The sequence below is a fragment of the Phialemonium atrogriseum genome, assembly GCF_030411735.1.
Source record: "Phialemonium atrogriseum strain 8032-3 unplaced genomic scaffold QBC33scaffold_38, whole genome shotgun sequence".
NCBI classification, from domain to species: Eukaryota; Fungi; Ascomycota; class Sordariomycetes; order Cephalothecales; family Cephalothecaceae; genus Phialemonium; species Phialemonium atrogriseum.
This window is the reverse complement of record NW_026848175.1, coordinates 124468-149064: the sequence shown is the minus strand read 5'-3', so window position 1 is coordinate 149064 and position 24597 is coordinate 124468. Positions and strand designations below refer to the sequence as shown.

Below are 24597 nucleotides of genomic sequence, written 5' to 3'. Positions count from 1 at the left end.
AGGTGCTCTATCGATGTTTATATGTTAGCAGAAGGTGCAACCTGGTTGAGCATAACCTTCCCCATCTCCTGCCGCACGCCGCAGAGTTACATCGGCCAGGGGATCGCAATATAGCCGTCGGGATGTAACCGACCACAAGGCATTCCGGGAAATGCAACCAGCTTTGGGCAAGTGGTAGTATGAATATGCGCCGCGAGTCTCGGAGTCATGATTTGCTTCCAGTCAAGAATATTAGACGAATCCTCCAACTTAGAGCACAATGTTGGAGAGCGTAAAAACCATACTGTGCACCATTAAATAGGTGCGTCTGAGTTGAAGTCCTCAAGGGCATTTGAATTGGTTGATATCTTCTTGAACGAAGACTCCCTCTTGCAGTTCCCATGCGTTTACCAGACTCGTAGCTCCTTTTTCTCCCGCTCAACCGACCAAAGCAGTCTCCTAATTACACTTTGCATCTGCAATGCAGAACTTTTTTGGTTTTCCCAATTCTGTCCGCTCATCCCACCCATTCAGGCAGCCCCCCCTCCCGGGCATATCTTGCCCGTGACCAGTATTGCTCCCCCTAGTTGACCGACGTCGTCGGGCAGACCCTCATGGTGCAGTAGCAGTTGTCCTCGTAGGGAATGAGCGAGCAGTTGTCGCAGCAGCAGCACTGCTTCAGCTTCGGTACCTTGGGCTCGCAGAAGACGGCCGGGCAAATGCAGTGGTTGCCGGATGCGATGGTCGTGCACACCGTGGCCGGGATCGACGGGTTGCAGCAGCAGCACTCGGATTTGGCGCTGGTCCCTTGTGGGGCTGGGACTGCGAGGGCTGTCGTGGCGAGGAGGAGAGCGGCCGTGATGAGGCGCTGAGAGAAGTGCATCGTGGAAGTGTTTGTGAGTTGGAGCTCTGGGCAGGTTGGCTCGAGGTTTGGAGGGTTGCAAAGTCTGATGGCGAGAGATGCGTTGGGGTTTGGCTGGTTCTGGGGATGGAAAAACGTGAAGAGGCATGGAGTCGGGTGAAGCGGTCTCGGATTATATATCTAGGGAGACAGATACACATCCTTCATTCTCTTTTCCTTAAGTCAAGGGCATCCCGATGCTTACTACCTACAATCTTGGCATGCATCATTGACTTGGGAGACACCAGTGGCTCCTCACCACAAACCTCCAGGTTAGGAAACCATGGACGGCGATCAGACCCTTGGAATCATCGAGGAAGTCGGGCTAGATAAGCAAGCCAAGACCGGAGATGATGGGTCCGTGGCAGATTTGTGGAGCGGAGACGTTCCGCAGGCTAGGCGTGTTGAAGGGCATCGAGAATTGTGTAGTGTAAAACCTGGAGTTGCAGTTCGGGGATGCGGTCCTTCGTATCCACTACCCTCTGGCAACTTTCTATATTTAGCGACTAATGAAACCCACCGTTGTGGGACAAGACATTGTATTCCCGGCGCTGTTTCCGGGGTCATGTCATTGGCGAGGGATCATCTGGATTGGGACAAGACAAGCAAACTAAGCAATTGCTCTCTTGGTATAATAAAAACAAGGGGTTGTCGCTAAAAGATGGGAGAGCAATTAATTACAGTTCAATGGCGAAATCAGAAAGCTTCAACCTTTGAATTCACAGTTCGAATATGAATACTCTTGTATGAGTATGTGTTAGGCTAGATTTCTTTTGGATCAAGTTCCCAACTGTTAGCCCCTAATCAAAACTCCAAAGCAATCATGCTTAACTTGAGGTGGTGATGGCGTTTCGTAAACTCCTCCGCTGACAAGTAATACCAGTTGTCTAACATTTCCGTCGACATCTTTCTCAACATCTTGCGCATGACAGGAACTGTCCACAGCTTCCAATCAGTGTCTGTGCGGAGCATGTCTTGCAGCTGCGTTTGGTGCAAACGAGCGTAACCGAGCAGCATGGCAGCTATTCCCGCGGCTATCGGAGTGCTGAAGGACGTTCCGGACTTGCACACTTCAAACCCGCCGTCTCTGCTACTGAGCCCGGCGCCCGGGACGTCTTGGCCGAGCGTCATGAAGCAGTCGAAACCCGCATAGCCCGGCGGGGGGTTGAAGCGCTGGAGCCATCCCTTGTCGTCCGTCCCTCGTATCGAAATGACCTGTGGGTGCCTGGCAGGGAACATCTCAGGCTGGTTTCCCCCTTCGTTGGCCGCAGCTGCGAAGAAGAGGATGCGCTGGTTTCTCATTCGTAGGGCGTCCGATATGGCATTGCTGATGACCGGCTTGCCTTGGATGACAGCCTCTTCGTCAAATCCAAATGACATGGAGATTATATCGACTTTTTGTTCCCCAGCTGCCCACATAATTGCCTTGAGAGTAAATGTCAGCGAACCAAACTGTTGCAAATTGTGGTAGAAGCAAAACCCCTTCGTTCGTTGGAATGTTCGGCTAGATGGGTTTCATACCTTGGCAATATTGCTGGTGGAATGGGCCAAATCCTGGGTGTCTCGTGCAACTCGCACAACGTAAAAGTTGGCTGCGGGAGCTACTTTCATCAGAAGCGACAAGACGTGCGTTCCGTGTCCATCCTCATCCACCCTCGTCCTTGATTCGTCGACTACGTAGTCTTTCCATTCCCTGACCCGGCGCTTCCGGTCCGGATCCTTTGAAAGAAGCCGCTGCTGGGTCAAATCCCGTGTCTAGGACGGCAATTCGAATTCGTTCAAGAGATGGATTTTTTACGAATCCCCAGCAGAGATCTTTTGTGACTGGCGAGTTCTGAATCTTGAGAAGCCACTGCCGAGCTTTGAAGCTGTTACTATCCGTCAGTAAGAGATGTTTGATATCCAAAGCAGGAGTAATGGCAGCGACGAACCCTGGCTGAGATGCGTTGGATGCCTGCTCAGCATTGAGAAAGGCCGCTGGTATGCGAGAGTCCTCGACGCCATCCTGACGTTGAATGTTCCCCGACTTGTCGATCCATTGCAATTTCTCAAGAAGCTTCTTCAGGGGAGAAATGACGCTTTTATAGAAAATAGCGCGTCTTTCTTCAATTGTGAGCACATCGTTGTCTTGTGCTGACGGGTTCGTATGGCCAGTGTCAAAGAGCTTCGGGTCCGAACAGTTATTGACGATGACTCTGTACGTTTGTTGCACCTCTTCTTGGAGACCAAGTTCGGGCCACGTCTTCCGTCTCAAGGTGCTCCTTATATCGTTCAAATAATTGCTGATCTTCTCCTCGATAGTCTTGACTTCATCATTTGCATGCCCTGGCGTCGTCTTTTTGCGGCGTTTCCTCCGCCCAATTTCGAGGAGCATGGTACCCAATGCCAGGACGCGAGGGTAGCGGTGAACCACATATTCAGTGGCAAGATATTCTGCCGATAGCAACGAATTGTATTTCTGGAAGGACAGCGCAACGTACGGGCTTTCTTCGAGCAGGCAGACATTATTGTGGTGTTCGTCGTCGTCGTCTTCGCCATCCCGCTCCCGGAAAAACTGCACAGTCTCTGTCGTCCACTGGTTACCCATCCAATCTGAGTTGTAGAACTGCCAAAAGGACCTGGCTAGGATGTAGGCGAGCAGCAACCTTTTCTTGGCACATAGGTCGTGGCGCTCGAGCACGTCTGCAAGCGAGATGTTTTGCTCCTGAGCGATGTCGTCGTCGACTCCTTTGGGGTCGCGCAGCTGCAATAGCTTGTCGCCTCTGACCTTCAGACATATTTTGACGGGACAGACTCGTTTTCTGAGGAGCTCGCAGAACTGACTGGTAGATTTGATTGTGCCCTCATACTGGGCTTTCGCGGCTGGCTTTGCCGGCTGCGGAGATGGAGCATCTTAGACGGCGAATTCCACACCTCTCAGGCGTGGCTGATTCCTTTGGTCGGCATTTCGCGTCAGTGGAACACGACAGAGGTTAACAGGGCTCGGAAAGGCACCTTGCAATGTGGAATTGCAGATGCTGCCATTCGATTCTGTCGTTTGGCTCGCGCTGTGGAGTCCTGGAGAAAACAGCATCGAAAACAACATCGTCATCGCTGGTCTGGAAATTCTCCTTCAGCCTCAGCCAGCCATCGTGCCGTTTCAAGGGACTCGGCAGTACACCCGAGACTGCGCAACAACACTGCGAGTACTTCTTCACGATTTCATACAAGGTTTGGTGGACATGGGCTGGGTAATCGTCCGGTATCTCGAGGCCTTTCGCGGATGGTCCGGCAATGTCTGCTTGAGTTGCCTGCGCCTGTTTTTGGAGCTCGTCTCTGGTTGATGAAAATCTTTTGAGAAACGAGAAATAGCCCTTAACCATGTGGGCGTCGCTTGAAACAAAGGCTATCAGGCTGCGTTCAAGCTGAACTATCCCGTCTGGGTATCGCACCTGCTCAACGTGCCTGGACGTCAAGGCATAGAGGGTAGGGAACTGCGTAGAAGGATCTTTGCTACCCAAGTGTGATGCAGCTTTGGGAGGCCACTAGAACCACATTACTCCAGTCAGAGAAAAAGGCGTAAGTGGCACACGAGAGAACGTGGAAGCTCACCGTGCACAACAGCTCGAGGCCCTGCAGCAATTCCCCGACCTTTTGGGAAGCGGTATCCTGAATTTCGTACTTGTCGCGGTCAAAGGAAACGAATTAGAGGTAGCCGGCCAATTTTCCCAGCCTCTTGATCAGCGGCATTTTCCAAGGATTCCGCGCGAGGTCTTGGGACTCCTTCATGATGAGTCCCGCGCCGATTACGGCGACCTCTTGCGCTGAGTCCTGGGCAAGTTCCCAAAGCAAGGCGCTGTCAACATCGAAAGTCATGTGACCCAATGCGATACATGACCTAGTCCACCTAGTCAGCAACTGTCAACGTCGGCAAACATGCCGCGGATTTCCTCCTCCCCAAATCCCTGACGAGTGACCGTATGCGCAGCCGGGAAGCTCACCGGCACAGGCGGGCCGGCGCCGGCCGGCACGAGCTTGTGGACGACGACCAGAGATCCACACGGCCGCAGGCGCTCGGCCAGTTTCTTTATCATCGTCTCGGGATCCTCGACGTGGTGCAGCGCCATCGAGATGACGGCGACGTCGAAGTCGGATAGGTCCGGGTCGTCGATCGGCCCGGAACCAGCCAGTAGGTCGCCCCTCACGGCCCGGCGATAGGCCGTGGCTCTGTGCGGCCGCGTTGTACTGCGCTACCATGCCGTCGGAGCTGTCGATGCCGCGGAGGACGGGGACGTGCGGGGCGAGGGCCTGTAGGGGTGATTTTTGTCAGCCGATGCGACGATGGCGGAAGGTGGGGGGTGGGGAAGAGAGAGATCAGATGAAGTTGCTGTTGGTTGCTGCCGGTTGCTGCCACTCGTACCGTGGAAGCGACGCCGAATCCACAAGCGTAATCCAACAGTCTAACCCCCGGTGCATCTGGAATGCCAATCCAGGCAGTGTGGTCCCGGAGGAAGCCGGAGATCTCTTCGACAAGGTCACGGACCCAGGGAATCTGGCTGCAGAGCCGGCTGCGTAGCCGATACCATGTCAGCCGTTTACTGATGATGTGGTGAAATTTATGGGGTGTTGGCAACTTACTCGAAGAAGTCACGGTTGAGCTCGCCCATCGTCTTTGTACCAGCACCAGCAGTTGTGGGTGCCGCAATTCTTCTGTTGTTGATGATGAAGTGATCCTGACAAGGTGAATGAGGAACGGAATGATTGTGATTGTTTTCTGTGCTCGCGGGTTTAGCTCTCGGCTCATGTTCTCTTTCCTGTCAGTAACGGGGCTCCCATATACATCACATGGACAACGCCAGGCTCGGAGACTTTTGGGCTAGTAGCGTGAGAGATTTGAGTTAGATACAGGACACAGCGCACGGAAAGTGTGCCATAGGAAGCATCGGAAAATTACTATTAAGAAGTCAAGAAGGGTCAGGGGTCAGGGGTCAGGGGCTGGAAAATGCACGGACCACCCTCCCTCCCCAGTCACCTCCAAGTGAACATGCAACTGGAGACATCTGCGTCGGTGTTGCCCTTCTCTGCGTTTTTGAATGTTGATAATTGGATTGGTGCTCATGTGTTCAGGTCGTCAACACAGAATATTTCAACGCTTGCTGGAAACGGAGGAAGGGGTGGCCCATTCGAGAGATGCGTCGCCATAATAAGATGGAACCAAGAACACGGCGGGGTGCTGTCTTCGATTCGGCATTTATTGATACGGGCCGGGAATGTAAATCACATGATGGCCAATCCTGAGTAGATTATACACCAAGTTCTTATAAATACATGGCCACGGGACTATGACCCCCCTTTAACGACGAGGCCATGGGTCTATCGATCAGTCCACGGCCTGGGGAATGCACTCGCCGAACATATCAAACAACCCTCCATCGCTGAGAGCCCACCGTGTCCCGCCTCGCCGTCCGCGGCTCATACTCGACTGTGACGACATCGGTCCGGACGATGGTGCCGTCAACAGGGTGGCTAGCGCGATGCTTCTTGTTGTCCTTGCTGTCGTTCTCGTTGTTGCTGCTGCTATACGAGCACTCCTGGCCCTGGGTCGGTATGAGGATGTTCTCCTGGCTGTCGTCATCGGCGACGATGGTCAGCCCGAGGTCGTCCTTGGCCTTGGACTTTGGCTTGCGCTGGCCCAGCTCGATGCCCGACTTGCTCTGCTCGCTGTAGTCCTCGTAGAACCGTGGGCCGAGCTTCGACTCCTTTTGGGAGGATGCGAACGGGTTGCGCCGGAGGACTGACTGAATCGCGATGTTTGCCTGGCAGGTTCAAGCACTGTAATTACTTGCGGTATGTCTTTATTCGCAAGTCATCGTAGAGCGAGTCTACCTGCTATCTCGGCCATGGGAAAAATACAAAAGGGGTTCGGCCGTTAATACCCAACTACCCCTTGTCGTCGAAGTCTCCGACTCGCCATTAAGATATGACCTATCACCGCCAAGGGACCCATGCGTGTTGACATTGTGAAGTGCTCGGCAGTAGTGTGAGTAGTAGTGCGAGGAGAGATAACCGGTTGGATGGTGCTGTCGATTCCACCCTTGCATGTGGCCGACAGAATCTCCCCACCCAGGTTAATAAGTTGACTCCTGGGATCTGATAACTGCGGATATCCAGCCATCTTCCCCGTTGCCCTCTTGCTGTTCCCCTTTCCCTACTTGCTGCCCCAAACCGCCCCAGCTTCTCGGATAATTACACAATATCAGCAACAAAATGACAGTCAGCGAAGCCAACGGCACAAACGGAGTCAATGGAGCTCAGAGCCCACCGGTTGACGTGTCCATTGCGACGAGTCCCAACGATGCCGAAGCAATTCCGGGCCTGTTGAAGGAAATCATCGCTGGTGTAGATGCACTGGAAACCGGCGGCGATGAAGCCAGGCACGACCTTCTCGTCAAGGCCCGAACCATGGTTCAGGCTCTCGAGACGCCTAGGGAAACCATGGTAAAGCACTGCTGGGCACAAGTGCGTAAATGGACTCCCAATTACTGCACCTGTCCTCTAGTTGCTGACGTTTGCAGACTGGTGCCATGGCTGGCCTCATGTTCGGTGTCGACTCTGGCTTGTGGACTTTGATGGCCAAAAATGGCGACAGAGCTCAGACAGTTGGCGAGCTGGCTGAGAGCCTTGGGGTTGATCCTGTCCTCCTGAGTATGTCTCCTTAGTCTGACCGCTGGCTCCCGGCTATATCCTCGTCGCAGCCGGTTTGAACTAACATGTGATGTTGACAGGCCGTTTGATGCGTCACTTGGGTGCCATGGGGTACGTCACCGAGACTGGCGCGGACGAGTACAAGCCTACCAACTACTCGAAAGCCATGAGCATTCCCATCATTGGCGATGGTTATCTCGCCATGTAAGCAGAGTCCCCTGTCTCGATGACGGAAACAAAGGCTAACCACGCTCTGTCTCTCCAACTGGAGGCTTTCCGCCACGAGCGCCGGGCCCATAAAATTCCACGAATACGCCCGAAAACACGGCTGGAAGAACCCAACCGACGCCAAGGACACGCCGATGATGTACGCCTACAGCACGGAGAAGGATATGTTTGCGTGGCAGCAGTCCCTCGGCTACGGCATGCACTTCAACCACCACATGGGAGGATACCGCCAAGGCCGTCCGCCGTGGATGGCACCGGGCTTCTACCCGGTGAGGGAGAACCTGATCGATGGTGCCGACGAAAGCCCGGACGCCCCCTTCCTTGTCGATATCGGTGGCAGCGTGGGCCACGACTTGGCCGAGTTCAAGCGCCGGCACCCCAACACGCCGGGGAAGCTGATCCTCCAGGATCTACCTGTCGTCATCGGCCAGATCAAAGACTTGGACTCGGAGATCCAGCGCATAGAGTATGACTTCCATACAGAGCAGCCAGTCAAAGGTAATTGAGGAAGCACCGAATTCTCCCCGTCATTCCCCTGAGCATTGGCTGATTGATTTGCCAGGTGCTCGTGCCTACTACATGCACTCATGCCTGCACGACTGGCCGGACGACGTCTGCCAGACCATCCTGGGGCGCATCAAGGAGGCTATGAAGCCCGGGTACAGCAAGCTGCTTATCAACGAGAACGTCATCCCGCAGACGGGCGCCTACTGGGAGACGTCGGCCCTCGACATGGTCATGTTGACGCTCTTCTGCTCCAAGGAGCGCACCGAGGCCGACTGGCATCACCTGCTTGAGGAGATGGCTGGGCTGAAGATTGTCAATATCTGGAGCGGCGGGAAGGGGGTTGAGAGTCTGATTGAGTGTGAGCTGCCAAGTCTGCCGAACTAGATGGCCGGCCCTGTGTATGTTTGCATGTAGCTGTTGGCAATAGAGCGTGCAATAGAGGATATGGAACCAAGAAGCAAGCACCCAGGTATTCATCCTTGGCATCCATCATTGGCGTTCTCCCTTTGTGACATGCAACGGTTGGGTATCACGGATACGACACCGACTATCAAGGGAGCGATAGCAAGGAAGCCAAGACGAGTGGAGTTGAGACGGAGCTGTGAATGTCGCTTAATCAATGTAACAGTAGATCTTATTGGGCATGCTTTACCGCAGTACAAGCTTATCTGCACAAGGGTTCTAGCATAGCGTCTTATGGATCTACCCCGAGAATAATCTTCTCGCTCCTCTCAGAGCGCCTTTGCAGGCCCCTAAAGCTTCACAACCTAGCCTTCGTTGTCAGGGCTATATTTATATGCACTTTGTTGTGTGCATTGGTGGGTAGAGGAGGTACAGCTCAACCTTTAGAGCACCTGGCGATACGAGCTCGAGCTTGATCTCAAAAGCCACAGTACCCGACCGCCTCTCCGTAGACTTTGAAGGTTTACCGTATGATCCCGTTCCACAAGTCGAGCAACCTCGGCTCAGTGATCTGAGATACCGGGAGTGTAGAACCCATACACTTGAGTTCTACGGGGCGCAAGTTGAGGCGGGTGCCAGGCTCTGCTACAAGTCAAAGTCGGACGAGGATAATTGTTGGTCCAACGTGTACAGATGGGCTGCTGTCCTGCAACCAACTGCCGGTATCATACCCCGAGTGCAAAGGCATAAATCGGAGACGTAGAGCTTGATTGGCACGGCTCCGCCTGCACGCTGCAGGATACATCAAGTGAGCTTCTTCTGACGCCATACGGCGTCCACGCGGTATTTCTTCTCAAGTAGAGGCATTGCTTTAAGTTTAGCTAATCGTGCCAGAACAAGCATGCTCCCGGTATATTTATTCCGAATCCCCTGACAAACACGTATTAAACTTCATGGGATCGTCATTTTGGCCCCTATTCAACCACGCGTGATGCAATTGAACATCTCCACATGGGGGGATGACCCACACATATTGGACTCATGATGAGTGATGGAAGGAAAGATGCGGGAGATGCGGGAGATGCTGCGGCACTCGTACTTCTTGCTTCCACAATCCGGGGCATCCGGCATGCAAACATCTTGAAATATTGCCCATCGTCCTTTGGCACATAACACCACCAGAACCTACCCAGGATTCCGAAAGGCAACCAACTTCGCAGGCAGAATAACCCCAACTCCTACTTCTCACGGCAAAGCAAGATTAAGTAAACATGCCAGGAATAGATGGGGTGAAGCCGCCCTACGGTCGCAGGTTGATGGTCGACATCATCGATGAGCGTGCTAAAAACGAGCCCTCCCGCCCTTGGATCATGATTCCACGTTCGGCGGATCCCAAGGATGGGTGGAAAGCTGTCACCTTCAAGGAAGCCGCAAATGCCATCAACCACATCGCCCACAAGATTATCGAGACCTCGGGCCCGCCGCCGCCGAAGACGTTTCCCACGGTTGCATACATCGGCCCCAACGATATCCGATACCTCATCTATATGTTTGGCGCCATCAAAGCGGGCTACCAGGTGCGTCACCTTGTTTCCATCAGTTCCCGAGCTACTGATAACTTTGGCCGTACAATACTGACACACATATACCTTTCAACGCCCTCTTCATCTCCCCTCGAAACTCGCACGAGGGGCAGATCAGCCTCTTCGAGAAGACCAACTGCGGGACACTCTGCTTCGACGCGGGGTTCAGCGCTACTGTGCACCCGTGGCTGCAGGAGCGCGACATGAAGGCCATCATGGTCAGTTCGTTGGACCAGTGGTTCCCGGCCGAGGAGGTTCCGCCCTTCCCGTACGATAGGGGTTCGTCGTTTGACGAGGCGAGGTGGGACCCTCTTGTGGTCCTGCACACGAGCGGCAGCACGGGGATCCCTAAGCCCATCGTCTGCCGCCAGGGCATGATCGCCATCAGTGATGCCTACCACGATCTGCCGGAGTGGCAGGGGACGCGGGTGTGGTTGCAGGCCTGGGAGGAAATGTCTGACCTCCTGTTTGCGCCAAGTATGCAACCTGCTTTGTCCTGGGCGATGACTGATGCTGACTTTTGTTGTGTGTCAAAACAGTGCCCCTCTTCCATGCGGCTGCGTTGTACATGACCATCATCGCGACACTGTACTGGGACAAGCTGGTCGCCCTAGGAATTCCCGAGAAGCCCCTTTCTTCGGACATTGTCGTCGAATGTCTGACTAAACTTGGTCCCAAGGCGGTCCTCCTCCCCCCTGTCATTCTTGAAGAGCTGAGTCAGTCGGACGAAGGCACAAGTGTCCTGAGTAAGCTCAACATGGTTGCGTTTGGTGGTGGCAAGTTTCCCCTTCAAAGAAGCGGGTTAGGACAATTTCCTGTTGACGTTCTTCATAAGGCAATCTCGCCCAAGAGGCCGGCGATAGACTCGTGGAGAATGGCGTGGCTCTGGAGAACATCATCTCCGCGACAGAGTGAGTTTGTTGCCTGTCATCAATAACTTTGTCCGGACTGCCTCTGACACCATTGCCAGGTTCACTCCGTTCCCCATATACCATCAACCTGACCGAAAGTTGTGGCCTTGGTTCATCATCAACTCGGATATATTTGGCTGCGACTGGCGGAAGACCGGGGAAGACAACGTATTCGAGCAGGTCATTATCCGCAAGGACAAGGACCCCGGCCTGCAGGGATTCTTCTACACCTTTCCGGATGCCCAAGAGTACAGCACAAAAGACCTCTATCGACGCCATCCGACCCTGCCAAACCACTGGTTCCACCAAGGCCGTGCGGACGACGTCATCGTCTTCTCAAACGGGGAGAAGCTCAACCCCGTCACGATCGAGAGCACCATCATGGGCCACCCGGACGTCAAGGGTGCCCTTGTCGTGGGATCCAACAAGTTCCAGCCGGCACTTCTCATCGAACCTCAGAAGATGCCTGGGAGTGAGAAAGAGGTGAACGAGTTCATTGATAATATCTGGCCGCTGGTTGTTCAGGCCAACAAGGAAACAGTGGCACACGGCCAGATTGGACGCAAGTTCATCGCAATCTCCAAACCTGACAAGCCATTCCTGAGAGCCGGGAAAGGCACGGTCCAACGGGCTGGTACTGTGAAGCTATACAAGGACGAGATCAACGACATCTATGACAAGGCTGGCCAGGCAGCTGTATCCGAAGCTGTCAAGCTCGACCTCAGCTCGGAGGGAGGTTTGACGAATTCAGTGGCGGGTCTCTTTAAGGCGAACGCACGAGATGTCTCCCTCGACCCTGATACGGATTTCTTTCAAGCCGGGATCGACTCTATGAAGGTCATCAACGCCTCGCGACTCCTTCGCGCCAGCTTGGAGGCGGCTGGCTTCGACGTCAGCGCCGGGGATGTGGCGACCCGTGTCATATACGGGAACCCGACACCCAGGAAGCTTGCCGGGTACTTGTATTCACTAGTCAAGCGCGGCAGCCACGGCCAAGAAGTCGAAGAGGATGATGCCCAGCACGAGATTGATGCGATGAAGGCCCAGCTCGATAAATATACCCGCCATCTGCCAATTGCGGATACTACCGAGAAACTGCCTCCCGCCGACGATGGGCAGGTCATCATGCTCACGGGGTCGACGGGGGCCTTGGGATCATACTTGCTGGACTTCATGTGCTCCTCGGCGGCTGTGAAAAGGATCGTCTGCTTGAACCGTGCGGAAGACGGACTTGGAAGGCAGAGGGAGGTAACAGAATCTCGCGGTTTGAAGACGGATTTCGCCAAGGTCGAGTTCCTGCACGCTAACCTGGGGCAATCATGTCTTGGAGTGGGCAACGAAGCCTACAGGCGGCTCCACAACGAGGTGGATAGGATTATCCATAACCAGTGGCCGGTCAATTTCAACATGCCGGTCGAGTCTTTCGAACCCCACGTGCGGGGAGTCCGTCACCTCGTCGATTTCAGTGCCGGGGCCAGGAAACAGGCCCCTATCACTTTCATCTCTTCCATCGGCACGGTGGACAGATGGAAACACCCATATCCGGTCCCAGAGAAATCCATCGACGACCTCACCATCATCTCCACCGGATACGGTCGGTCGAAACTGGTCGGCAGTCTTCTCCTCGAGGAGGCAACCAAGAAATCCGGCGTCCCCTCCGAGATTATCCGGGTCGGGCAGATTGGAGGGCCCGAGTCGGAAAACGGGATGTGGAACAAACAGGAATGGCTCCCGACAATCATCGCCAGTTCGGCGTACCTGGGCGTTCTCCCGGAAGACCTGGGGCCAATGCAGACCGTCGACTGGACGCCTATCGAGGGGATTGCTAAAATGGTCCTCGAGGTTTCTGGCATCACTTCCAGGGTTCCCATCGAGGAAGTGAACGGCTATTTCCACGGCGTCAACCCGTCCAAAATTTCCTGGACGCCCCTTGCACAGGCCGTAAAGGAGTTCTACGGCGGTCGTATCAAGCGACTTGTGCCCTTCTCGGAATGGGTCGACACTGTCGAGAAGAGCCACGCAAAGACCGATGATGCAAACAAGAACCCGGCAGTCAAGCTTCTGGATACTTACCGAGGGATGAGCAAGGGGGATCAGGGTCACGTTAACATGGACATGACGAGAACCAAGAAGTATAGCAAGACGATGAGGGAGATGAAGGCAGTGACGCCGGATTTGATGAAACACTGGTGTAGCCAGTGGGGATTCTGAGGTTCAACAGATGGGGCTGTGTAAGTTATGTATGACCTTCCAGGTTGCGTCCTGTGCATTTAGTTAGGTAGTAAACCAATCGTTATTCAGCATTTAACACCATCTCCGTCCGCAGCAATAAAGATCACATCACAAGCACACACACAACAAGCATCAACACCCACGGACACAGCCTTTTGCGTAACGAATTTTGCTCCTCAAGTGACACGAACAAGTCAGCTCTGATTCTTCTTCCCGGCTCCTCAAAACGGCTGTACTCCCTGCCCAGCAACGACCTTCCCAACATCGGCATCCCTCTCCCCCTCGACAACAGAAGTGATGAGTTTCCCCCCAATCGACGGGTGCCCCGCCCCGCTCTTGACCAGCAGCTCCTTGTCCCCACCCAGCCCCGTCGCCAGGAAGCCGGGAGACACGCACCACACCTTGACGCCGTCCTCCCGCAGCCTCGCGTGCCACGACAGCATCACCAGGTTCAGCGCCACCTTGCTGGCGCGGTACCCGTCCGGGGACGGGACGCGTGGCTTGGGCCCCGAGGGGTTGCTCATGTTCTCGAGCGACGATAGGCCGCTTGTGATGAAGATGAGTCGCGGGTCCGCGGACTTGAGCAGCAGGGGGAGGATGGTGTGCGTCAGGACCTGCGTGCCTGACACGTTGATGTCGTAGGTCTTGTTGTAGGCCTCCCGGAGGGTCATTTCGCCCTTGGCGATCTTGGGATCCATTGCCGCTCCTGCTTGGTGTTAACGGCGGTCGTTCGTGGCATGGGGTCTGTCTGTCGCGGTGGAATAACTAACCTGCGTTGTTCACGAGTACATCGATATACCCGGGGCCGGCCTTGATCTTCTCGTACGCCTGATTAATGGAGTCGTCGCTCTCGACGTCCACCTGGATCGTCTCGACACTGCTGCTCGTCTCGGGGACCTTCTTCTTCAGGGATGAGATCGCCTCTTCACCCCTCTCTAGAGACCTCGAGCCCAGGAACACGCGGTAGGGCTGGCTGGATTGCAGCAAGGCCTTGACGGTTTCCCATCCGATGCCGGTGTTGGCTCCGGTGATGAGGACGATCTTCTTTGCGGTAGCAGCCATTGTGTGTGCAGGATCCTCTGGCTGGGGTAAAACGAATTATGAAGCGGTAGCAAGTAGTCTTGTAGTTGTGAGAAGGGAGACTAATGAAAACGCAGTTTCAAGAGATGTGTATTGCAAAGCGAGGCCGAGTTGCGCAAGAAGAGAGACGTCACCGTCCATATATATAGGTACCTATCTATCTGGTGATGTGGTCTGTGCGTTGTCTGTGCGTTGTGCGGCAACGGCACAACCCGGAGATTAGGTCGCGGATTTTAGGATTTGGCCGAAGTCATACAAATGGCCGCGTTGACGCATACGCGTGCGACGTGAATGGGGATAAAGACGGTGAATTGGCCGACAATGCTCGGAGCCGATTTTGAGTTCCCCCTGCAGTTTGAGCAACAACACCCTGTACCTCCGAAGATCCGAAGACGGATTGCTGACATGGGTCGACCACTCCATAATATGGGGCAGTCAGATGGCAAGGAAACCGCTGTTGTATTATTCCATAACGCTAGAAGCCAATCAATTCCGAGACATAGTACAAACAGTTACCCCTTCTTGTTCGATACCATGCCGCTTGCGCCATGGTCACGCCCCCACCTGGCCACCTTGACGTCCATGTCCCAGCGGATAAACACCATCACAACTAGGACGACCCATCCCAGCAGCGTGTCCACGACCCCCTTAACGAGGCCACCCCGGATGCTCCCGCCCAGCACTGACGTCATGACCAGGCGAATGATGGTCGACGTAGCAACCAGCTCCTCGCCGCGCTCGAGGCCCGCAATGCTGCGTCGGGCGCACTCGTCCGGCTGCAGGACCTGGTCGCCCTCCTCGAGGGACTTGGTCAGGTCCGTCTTGACGCGGTTCTCGTCCTCGAGCGACTGCGTCGGCATCGTGGCCGGGAACACGGTGTGGACGCGGACGCGGGCCACGGATGGGTGCGCGGCCGCGTAGAGGTTCATCTCCTGCGACAGTGAGTCCGAGAGGGATCGGATGGCGGCCTTGGAAGGCGAGTAGGGCGTGAAACCGGCGAAGCTGTAGAAAGAGACGAAGGAGCCCGTGAAGACGAGGTGGCGTGCTGGCGGAGCGGATTTGGTGGTGGTGGTGGTGGTGGTGGAGGAGGCCTTGCCGGCACTGGTCGACTGCTCATTGTCGGCAGCCTTCCGATTCTGCTTTTCGGGTTCCCGTAGCCAGGCGTTGAGCACGGCGTGGGCCATGTAGGCGCACGAGAAATAATTGCTGTCCATCATGGTCTGGAACTGCTCGACCGGCGTGTCAATGAACAGGGTCGGGTGCGCACTGCCGCTGCAGCACCAGACAATGTCTGGTGGCGCCCCACCATTCCATGCTGTCGCGTCCACGACAACACGCGCGCACTCAGTGGCTGTGGTCACATCGGCGCGGATCTGATGGAAGCGCTGAGTGTCGGGCGCGCGGGCACTTTGCTAGGACAGTTGTCAACTCAACAACACAGTGCAAGAAGGGGGGAAAAAGGAGTGCAGGGGAACATAGGTACCGAGATCTGCGTCATGGCCTCCTCCAGCTTGTTGGCATTGCGGGCGACAATGATGATATCTGCGCCTTTCTTGGCGAGCTGGCACGCGGCGCTGAGGCCAAGACCTCGCGAGCCGCCGGTGATGAGAACCGTCTAGCAAATTGGAAGATTAGCACAGGTAGTTTTCTCCAGGAGCGAGAGCATCGTACACGGCCGTCGACGGGGAACTCGTTCTTTGACCAAGACGATCCCATCCTCTCAGCATTCTAATCCCAGATACGCTGTCGGGCGAGAGATGAAACCTAGCGCTTGATGATGTGCAATTTTTGGCCGACTACCCACGTATATTCGGTGGCGCAGCAAGCGGCTAAATCCTTCTCTCGGGAGTTGGTTGTTGGTTGGATATCGGTGCTGCATCTGCATATTCACTCTTTGTTGTCCTGTCCAAATCCAGCCAGTATCGATTCTCGAGAAATCGGTCCGTGCGCTATGGCCCCACTTCCTTGTACAAGTACCTTCCATGCCTTCGTCTGTTGCAGCCTGGGGAACTCCCTCCAGTGCCTGCAATTAGCTCCTTCAGGGTGCATCCAATGAGACAAACACTTGCCTGCCAGGTTGCTGTCGACATTGCGCAAATCTGCAAAATCTGCGCGATGGATACTGGTATATGAACGACATGGAACGGCGTTATCCAGTATTACTACGCCGTGCAAACCGCAATGGCTTTCTTTGCCCACGTCGCCCGATACATATTACCCACGAATTCCACGTTACTGTCACTGAAGATAGTCGTGGACCACGGCAATGCCTGGAACTACCACTGGCGTCTAGCAAGCCTAAGCACCTCAAATGCACACCTTTACCCTCTCTATGCCGCGATCCGTGAGACTACAGCTCATTTCAAGACCATGAAGAACCTTGCACTAGCAGGAACAGTCAATGAGTCTCTGTTTTGGCCCAGTGTCAACCCTACTATCGTGGAACCCTTCTGGCAGAATTTAGAATGCTTCGATATCCAATTCCACATGACAAGGGCATCAGGAGGCTGGTACTTTAGCTTGACTGCTTGCTTTGTTTCAATACGTCTTCAGGGAGGAATTCCTCTTGAAAGAATCGAGCAACGTGTCTGCTTGCTACTAAAACATAGGGCCTGCGAAACTCGATAAAATGAGCAGCCTCTCTTTACACTGCTCCTAGATAATGCACCAGAGAGAATGATTCCATTGAGCACTTGGAAGAGCACATCTTGGCATATGGAACTGGGATAATTACGAATCATCTAGAGGAAACTGAGATAGTCGAGATATTAAACCGATTCAAGAGTTGCAGAAGGAAGCTCATGTTAGAAAATAGACACGACATGACAAATTGAAGAGGCAGGTCGAAGTATAGAGGAGACGTTCCAAGCTGAAATTGGCAAACGTCCTCAAGTCCTTTTCCGCAAGAACTTCCATTTCCAGATTTGGGAAGTTCGTTAAAGCGCTGCTGATTGCTGCAACCGTCAAATCTCGCTTCTCAGAACTTCCATTCGTAGTCAACATTACAAAGTTTCACTTTCTCACCCTGCGATCAAAATTCACTCCAAGTTTTGAGGTCGTGGCCGTCTTCCTATTGCTGATTCGTCCTGTGCCTGACGCACTGTAGAGCGATCGCCGTGCTCCCCCCACCATCTTTCCCCCAATCATGGCCACGAATATCCTTGCGTGCCGAATAGCGCGTAGCATCGCACTCCCTGAGATAACCTAAATGCCACCAGAGCCGGACATTGGTTGGCCAATCGAGCCACCAAGCACGGCTTGTGTGAAACAAGAAGGTCGTAACGCCCGATACTCATTAGAGAACGGGTTGCATCGTTGTCTAACTGCAGCGATCACACCTCCGACGCTTTCTCCATGGGCAATGGACTAAAGGACCTGCCTAAGGGGGCTCTGCAGCGTTGCACGAGGCATGTAAGCTATGCTTGATCGACATATATATCTCTCAGTTGTCTCCTTTTCCTTTTTTAAATAGGTAATTAGTAGTCCATTCCTCTCCCCCTCCCCTTTTGTGTTTTCACTCCCCATCATGGTCAGCTTCAGGGTAATTATGCTGAGTAAACAATCACGACGTATTCATTCGCGCATGCTTACATTGCCTAGATCCTTCCCGCTATCGTGCTTGGTCTTCTGACCGTGACTGCCTCAGGAGCAGTCATCCCTTTGGAGGAGCGAGCCTCTTGTGTCTACACCTGCGGTTCAGTCTGTTACTGGCAGTCGGACATCGATGACGCTCTGGCAAAGGGCTATTCGCTGCACCAGTCTGGGGCAACCGTGGGTATGTTTCTTTAAACTTGTCCCCGACTTCCTCCGCGCTCACCTGCTAATCGCCCCCAGACGATTACCCCCATCAGTACAATGATTACGAGGGCTTCGATTTCCCCACGTCGGCTCCGTGGTACGAGTTTCCCATTCTGTCGAGCTACAAGGTCTTTACAAGCGGCTCTCCTGGAGCAGACCGCGTCGTTTTCGACTCGAAGGGAAAATTTGATGCTCTGATCACGCACAATGGAGCAACCGGAAACAACTTTGTGGCTTGCAAGAAGGGTTAGATGGTATTACCATTGTGGCACAGGATGCCCAAAGAGAAACACTGCCATGTTACACACTTTGGTCTAGATGTAGATAACGAACTCTTGTGGCTTGTCGAGTTGCCTGGTTAATTATCTGCGGTCAGCGACTTGTAATTTCTGGTTCTCTGATCTTTTATATGTGAAAATAGCAACAGAAATTCTGGTCATACTAACACGGACTTGTCCCGTGCAGCCTAACGGGTCTCAGAAGCAGAGTAGCGGCTGTTACAATGGGGGCTTGTGGATAGATATCCTTGCGGACATGAAGGAAATCGGGTATAAGGAGGCGGAAGAAAGGAAAAAGGGGTCGAGTGCCTCGAAAGAAAATAGCTCCAGTCACCGACTGTCGTAATACGGCAGCAGTTCTCGAGTAATCTAATCCCGGTGGGTCAGCTAATCCTAGATGGATCTTGCCGACAGCTTCCGACTGACCCATGACCCGATCGAGGTGGCAGGATCCAGGCGAAGGTGCCCCGCGTGAAGAATCAGATATCATCGAAGCCAATGGCGCGATAGCTGACACAGAGGCGCCTCGCCTTGTCATGGTTTCTAGCAACTGATATCATTCTCTTCGCGTAGAGGCGTTGACTGGCACTGATTATCAATGGCAGTCCAAAAGAGGGAGATGCCAGCCAAGATCGACCGAGATTGGGCGACACTAAATTGTGTTCCGGTCTTACCATGCACAATTAGTCATGTGTATTAAATATTTGGTGGGCCAGGTTGTGTTATTGGATGAAGTATGCATGCTACAGGCAGTCCGGCACGCTGCAGGCTGATTTGCACATGGCAATGTAACTGCACAAGTAGGTTTGGAGTAACAGTATATAACCGGAACCCAAACCCCCCTACTTACATCATCCCGAGGTTCTCAAATTTGACAATGTTTCCTCACCGCATTTCCAGTCTTGGTGTTGCCCTGCTAGCACTTCTGACCGTTGCTGATTTCTCCCTCGGACAAAATGATGACAATATCAAGCGAGACTTGGGGTCCCTCAACGACGAATATGACTACATCATTGTCGGGGGTGGAACCAGTGGTCTCGTTGTGGCCAACCGGCTGACTGAAGATTCAACAAGTAATTACGACTGCCCTTGCCGGCTGTATTCCCTCTCACGTCTCTGAATAGTGATTACAGAGCATAAGGTGTAGTCGCCTCTGAATTGCACTTCAACTTACATGCTGCAGAAACCGTCCTAGTTATCGAGTACGGTGACTTCGCAAACACAGTTAATGCCACTGTGCCATACTTGACCACGTTAAGTCAGGCGCCTCGCCTGTACAACATTACGTCGGTTCCGCAGACTCACCTCGGGAACCGCACTTCGGGGCTCCGCCTTGGAGCCGTGGTCGGTGGCGGATCGACCGTGAATGGGTTGGCATGGGACCGTGGATCAGAAGAAGATTACGATTCTTGGGAGGCCCTTGGGAACCCCCATTGGGGATGGGAGTCTATGTTGAAGTATTTCCGGAAATCGTCCACAATCGAACCACCAGCCGACAAGTATGTTGAGCGATACGGGTATCAGTGGAATCCGGATTCGTACGGCAAAGGGCCCATACGGGTAGGGTTTCCATCGTGGCAATGGCCAGAAGCCGGTACGGAGCACTGCATCGTAAATCCAAACAGGACGTGTGTCGTATCATGTGCTAACCCATCGATACAGAGCTCCAAGCTGAAGCGTGGGTCGAGGATTTAAAGGCGCCGGCGCTGGAAGATGGCACAGACGGCAACAACGCTGGCCTTTCATGGCTACCCCAAAACTCCGGTGGCAAGAACGCGACTCGCTCCTCGGCAGAGACGGCATACTACCGCCCAGCGAGCCATCGTAGCAACCTACACCTACTCGTGCGTCACTTCGGAGCCACTATCAAGTTTGACACAAAGAGAAGAGCAAAGGGTGTCGAAATTGCCAGCCGAGACAGCTCAGACACGAGACTAATCAAGGCCAAAAACGTCATCTTAGCTACTGGAGCAGTTAATACTCCCCGGATATTGCAGCTCAGCGGCATCGGCTCTTCCAAGCATCTCAGATCCCTGGACATCGACGTGGTGGTTGATCTGCCTGGAGTTGGTGCGAACTTTCAGGACCATCCGTCCTTCTACATGGCATATAACTGTAAGTCTTAACTGCTAATTATTCGGAATTCTTTGGATATGGGAGCATCTCGTTTGTGTGTTGTGTGTTGTGTGCTGATATGAACACTCAAGTCACCACGGATACAAAAATTAATCCTACGCTCATGAACAACCCCGAGTTTTATAATGCGTCCTGGGAAGAATACAAGGCGAATCGCACCGGCCCGCTCACACATGCCTGGGGGAATCGCATTGTATTCGCGTCTCTGCGGGATCTCGATCCCAATTACAAAGACATCGTCGCCACGCTCAGCGAGCAGGATCCCCTGGACCACCTCCCCGCCGTATACGCCGAGAACCCGTCCTTGGTCAAGGGCTTCGTCCGACAACGCGAAGCCATCCAATCCCAGTTCCTCAACCCCCACGCTGGCATCGTCGAGATCACCTTTGGCGGCCAGCCGAGCGTCCCCGTGGCGGTGGAGAAGCCCCTGTCGAGAGGCACCGTCCTCATCAATAGCACGGACCCCGACCCGTCGATATCCCCGCTCGTCGACTTCAACTCGGTCTCGAACCCCATAGACCTGATACTGGTCGTCCGCGCACTGGCCAAGGCCCGCGCCTTCATGGCGAGCGCGAGCATCGGGCCCCTCGCGGCCGTGGAACTCTCGCCGGGGCCGGCCGTGGTGGGCGATGCGGTCGTGGAGGCGACTATGCGTGAGTCGCTGCTGAGCCCGACTTTTGATCATCCTGTTGGAACGGCGGCGATGATGCCCCGGGAATGGGGCGGGGTGGTCGACCCCAAGCTGCGAGTCTATGGCGTCGAGGGGCTTTGGGTAGTGGATGCTAGCATCATGCCTATTGTTCCGGCGACGCATACGCAGTCGACGGTGTATGCTATTGCGGAGCATGCGGCAGATTTGATCAAGGAGGCTGCTTGCTAAAGTTTCCCTCAGTGCTCGTCCTAGCCTTTGTTACGTACTATTTTGCTGGCCGAAAGCGGTGGTAGGGAGCTGCATGTAATGTGCTGTGTTCAGTTAGTTCTCTAGTTCCGCACATGGCCAGCGTGTTCGTGTGGGGGCCAACCATACTCGGATATTTTCGACGTTCGCTTTGATGAGAACCGGAAATCCGTCCAAGCAACCGGGTAGAGATCTTAAACGGTGTTGGGTGTGTGTGTCAATGAGCCTCGTCGAGGCAAGAAATATTGCCAAGGCGACTGAGACCAAACTGCACATTGTGAATTCCACGAAATTGTCGTTACGTGGGCCAGGTGTTCTGCCCATCGTCACCCAAAACGGGCAAGTACAGAAAGTTTGAAATATCCCAGGACGAATCAGCCTCCTAAAGGGGTGTGTCTTTGTTAGCCAGGACTCTCTCGTGTCGCTGTCACAGGCGGCTGTGAGTGTAATACTTACCGAAGACCCGAGCTTGAATGGGAAGAGAGACGCCATTGCTGGGTCGCTGATACTTGCGGGGACATCACAGGCCGGTACTCCTGCAAAAGAGAGTGGCATTTCTTCATGCTTTCGATCAGAGATGTGTATATCGCTTGCTTGACGCATCGGCCGGACTCCATTGCGCGGATCTGGCTGAGGTACCCCGACACAAAGATATACCGTTTCATGCTGGCGCTGCCGAGCGCGATACCCTGTAGAAGCTGTTCGGCGATATGCTCAAGGGTCTGAATCAAGGGTGCGCGGTTTGCCTTGAGGATATCGTCCAGGGGGTCGGGTGCCGAGTCTCGAGGTGATTCCTCCTCCAACTGGGTGATCACCTCCAGTGAGAGGACCATGATGATATCCATGGTGAGTGCTCCCTTGAAGCATCCCGCCGCGACCATAGATAATCGTGAGAGGTCATCTAGCACCCCGGCAGCAAGGCCTGAGTTGGCTTCTCTCGAGTAAGATCCAATGGCCATGGCAGACTCGACACAAATCTTGCGAGACATGTAGTACCGAGGATCCTTCCTGGCTTGGAGCATGAAGGGGCGGTGCAGGAGAAGGATATACTTCCGTAAGTATACCCCGAGGAACCTTCGATGGAAATCCGTCCGCGATAGAACGGAAGCGTCAGACAAAGGCTGTGGGATGGCGGAATGAAAGAAGATGGCGACATCTCGGCAAGCTGCCCTCAAGTCCGTACCCAGCTTCAGCGCCGTCTCGTAGGACGGCTCCCCTCGAAAGTCATTGAGCAGCTGTGCAACCTTGAGGCGCAAAGGCAAAGACTTGGCAAGCAAGATTTGGACTGAAGAATCGGTGACCTGATCATCCGGCGCCGGCTCGGCAGAGCCTGAGGGGTCAAGGTCCTGATCATCAAAATTCGAAGGCGCAACTGTGTCGTAGTCATGAATTGAGATGCCGAGCGGCAAGCCAGAGTTGAGGCAAGACTGAAGGGCCAACTCGAGAACTGTCGTCCACAGACGCACTCGCATCTGCACCTGGAATGGCGATAGCGTTGGGAGGAACATGTTTGGATTCCGATGGAGTCCCATGGCCATGGCCATGGTCATCAAAGATCCCGTCGACAGCCAGACGGACCCGCCTGGTGAGTTATGGGTCGCTTGCCTTGCGATGATAAGCAAACAGAATACTTGAAGTCCATCTAGGGTAATGATCGACTTCTCGGAGGGTCCAGTCAGCCACCACTGAGCAGCATAGATCCATGTTTGGGCCAGACGATGGAGCGTGGCGCGGTCTATATCGGCCGTATCTGGGAGGAAGACTGTTCCAATGGCGAGGACGAGGACAAGCTTCATGACAAATGGAGATGACGTTGACATGATCTGAGTTTGCTCCCAGAATTGGTTGTACTCTTTCCAGAAAGTGGGGACGTGAACCACCCGGTAGACGGGCTCGAACGTCTGCAAGTAGCAGCGGACAAGTTTATCGCAGGTTGCCTTGGCCGGCAGGGTATTCAGCAAATCCGGGACGGGATTGTTCAGCTGGGCCGAGTCATGGGCTTTGACGGCTCTGCGGAGGCTCCGGGTGTCCTTCACAATGCTGTTCAGCTCGGCCTGGACATCATCGAAGGCATGATTGAAGGACGGCTCCAGCTCTACGGCATCAAATTTGCCGAGGGTTTGAAACTATGCAATGGTCAGCGGCTGTACGACATGAAAAGGAAGGGAAGTCCGCCTCATGTCATGCCTTCTCCGCAGTATGGAGCCAGTGGCTTTTTCCAAAGAGTTTCGTCTTGTCTGCTGCATTACGAAGACGCGGAAACGTGGCTGGGATGAATGAACCCGACGAGGTGTTCGTATGGCCTGTCGCCTGGTCGGGTTTCTCTGCCAGCTGGGTCTCGAGCCGGTGCACGCGTTGTCGAAGCTCCCGAATTATCTCCTCGTGATCGGCAGAACCAGGGATGGAAAGATGGTCGCGCCCCTGAGTCCTCACGGTAGCTTCCGCCCTGTGCTGGGGAGGTTGATCCGCAATTGGCGGCAATAAGCGCGGATTGGGCAACGGATTGGATGTTCGGTCTAGAGACGGTGTGGGCGAGGCAACAGTCAGAGGTCGGCCTGTCCTGGGCTCGGAGGCGGGTGCAGTGTTGACCCCACTACCAGGGATGGAAGAGCGATAGGAGCACTGAAGCTGGGCCCTGGCACGAACACAGGGGCGGCAGGGCAGGCCCTGGTCGCAGCGGATCTTGCGCTGGCGACACTGCTGACACGACTTTGTTTGTCGTCGGCGTTTGCGCCGGGGAGGCGTGTGCGCATCAGGGGCCGGAGAGGCCTGTGGGCTATCCGCCATGATTTCTGTTGAATAATGTCGGTTCGGGTTGGGGAATCGGGAGAAAGAAGAAAGAGGAAGAAGGTCGCAGGCAAAATACCGAGATTGAGCGGGGTTCCGCTAATCTCCGTCGGTACGTACCTGTTGAACCCGAGGAACTAACCAATCATACGTTAGCCGAAGAGCGCTAGCCATCACAAATGCCCGAACTTGC

The 24597-nt window shown here is 54.2% G+C and overlaps 11 protein-coding genes across 11 annotated transcripts; 5 read left to right on the top strand and 6 right to left on the bottom strand.

Moving 5' to 3' along the window:
- Window positions 1-1591: 1591 nt before the first annotated feature.
- QBC33DRAFT_614154 (uncharacterized protein) lies at window positions 1592-4735 on the bottom strand (the record flags this gene model as incomplete). Its single annotated transcript, XM_060432577.1, has 9 exons — window positions 1592-1825; window positions 1888-2305; window positions 2402-2599; window positions 2643-2748; window positions 2812-3746; window positions 3780-3813; window positions 3875-4404; window positions 4472-4540; window positions 4670-4735. 9 exons carry the CDS (start codon window positions 4733-4735, stop codon window positions 1674-1676), a joined length of 2508 nt encoding a protein of 835 aa, XP_060278946.1. The 3' UTR covers window positions 1592-1673.
- Window positions 4736-6276: 1541 nt separating this feature from the next.
- On the bottom strand, window positions 6277-7012 carry QBC33DRAFT_599900 (uncharacterized protein; the record flags this gene model as incomplete). Its single annotated transcript, XM_060432061.1, has 2 exons — window positions 6746-7012; window positions 6277-6653 (listed from the first exon to the last, which is right to left on the bottom strand). The coding sequence occupies exons 1-2, from the start codon at window positions 6759-6761 to the stop codon at window positions 6277-6279; spliced, it is 393 nt and encodes a 130-aa protein (XP_060278945.1). The 5' UTR covers window positions 6762-7012.
- Window positions 7013-7126: 114 nt separating this feature from the next.
- Window positions 7127-8683, top strand: QBC33DRAFT_599898 (S-adenosyl-L-methionine-dependent methyltransferase; the record flags this gene model as incomplete). The annotated part of the gene is made up of 5 exons (XM_060432060.1): window positions 7127-7378; window positions 7435-7564; window positions 7645-7768; window positions 7836-8290; window positions 8355-8683. The coding sequence occupies 5 exons, from the start codon at window positions 7127-7129 to the stop codon at window positions 8681-8683; spliced, it is 1290 nt and encodes a 429-aa protein (XP_060278944.1).
- Window positions 8684-9931: 1248 nt separating this feature from the next.
- On the bottom strand, window positions 9932-10220 carry QBC33DRAFT_551359 (uncharacterized protein; the record flags this gene model as incomplete). The annotated part of the gene is made up of 1 exon (XM_060429174.1): window positions 9932-10220. The coding sequence occupies one exon, from the start codon at window positions 10215-10217 to the stop codon at window positions 10002-10004; it is 216 nt and encodes a 71-aa protein (XP_060278943.1). The 3' UTR covers window positions 9932-10001.
- On the top strand, window positions 10211-13475 carry QBC33DRAFT_551358 (uncharacterized protein). The gene is made up of 4 exons (XM_060429173.1): window positions 10211-10761; window positions 10824-11060; window positions 11120-11195; window positions 11255-13475. Exons 1-4 carry the CDS (start codon window positions 10488-10490, stop codon window positions 13404-13406), a joined length of 2739 nt encoding a protein of 912 aa, XP_060278942.1. The 5' UTR covers window positions 10211-10487; the 3' UTR covers window positions 13407-13475.
- QBC33DRAFT_551356 (NAD(P)-binding domain protein) lies at window positions 13347-14621 on the bottom strand. Its single transcript, XM_060429172.1, has 2 exons — window positions 14198-14621; window positions 13347-14133 (listed from the first exon to the last, which is right to left on the bottom strand). The coding sequence occupies exons 1-2, from the start codon at window positions 14487-14489 to the stop codon at window positions 13649-13651; spliced, it is 777 nt and encodes a 258-aa protein (XP_060278941.1). The 5' UTR covers window positions 14490-14621; the 3' UTR covers window positions 13347-13648.
- A 39-nt stretch (window positions 14622-14660) lies between these two features.
- QBC33DRAFT_551354 (uncharacterized protein) lies at window positions 14661-16390 on the bottom strand. Its single transcript, XM_060429171.1, has 3 exons — window positions 16179-16390; window positions 15991-16122; window positions 14661-15919 (listed from the first exon to the last, which is right to left on the bottom strand). The coding sequence occupies exons 1-3, from the start codon at window positions 16221-16223 to the stop codon at window positions 15020-15022; spliced, it is 1077 nt and encodes a 358-aa protein (XP_060278940.1). The 5' UTR covers window positions 16224-16390; the 3' UTR covers window positions 14661-15019.
- Window positions 16391-16579: 189 nt separating this feature from the next.
- Window positions 16580-17198, top strand: QBC33DRAFT_551353 (uncharacterized protein). The gene has a single exon (XM_060429170.1). The coding sequence runs from the start codon at window positions 16689-16691 to the stop codon at window positions 17133-17135; it is 447 nt and encodes a 148-aa protein (XP_060278939.1). The 5' UTR covers window positions 16580-16688; the 3' UTR covers window positions 17136-17198.
- Window positions 17199-18010: 812 nt separating this feature from the next.
- QBC33DRAFT_500628 (Ribonuclease/ribotoxin) lies at window positions 18011-18728 on the top strand. Its single transcript, XM_060425677.1, has 3 exons — window positions 18011-18048; window positions 18108-18282; window positions 18342-18728. The coding sequence occupies exons 1-3, from the start codon at window positions 18034-18036 to the stop codon at window positions 18554-18556; spliced, it is 405 nt and encodes a 134-aa protein (XP_060278938.1). The 5' UTR covers window positions 18011-18033; the 3' UTR covers window positions 18557-18728.
- Window positions 18729-19439: 711 nt separating this feature from the next.
- QBC33DRAFT_500627 (uncharacterized protein) lies at window positions 19440-21832 on the top strand. Its single transcript, XM_060425676.1, has 4 exons — window positions 19440-19656; window positions 19767-20177; window positions 20246-20698; window positions 20791-21832. Exons 1-4 carry the CDS (start codon window positions 19461-19463, stop codon window positions 21597-21599), a joined length of 1869 nt encoding a protein of 622 aa, XP_060278937.1. The 5' UTR covers window positions 19440-19460; the 3' UTR covers window positions 21600-21832.
- Window positions 21610-24437, bottom strand: QBC33DRAFT_256498 (uncharacterized protein). Its single transcript, XM_060423065.1, has 4 exons — window positions 23805-24437; window positions 22074-23743; window positions 21747-21999; window positions 21610-21682 (listed from the first exon to the last, which is right to left on the bottom strand). Exons 1-4 carry the CDS (start codon window positions 24402-24404, stop codon window positions 21620-21622), a joined length of 2586 nt encoding a protein of 861 aa, XP_060278936.1. The 5' UTR covers window positions 24405-24437; the 3' UTR covers window positions 21610-21619.
- Window positions 24438-24597: the final 160 nt, after the last annotated feature.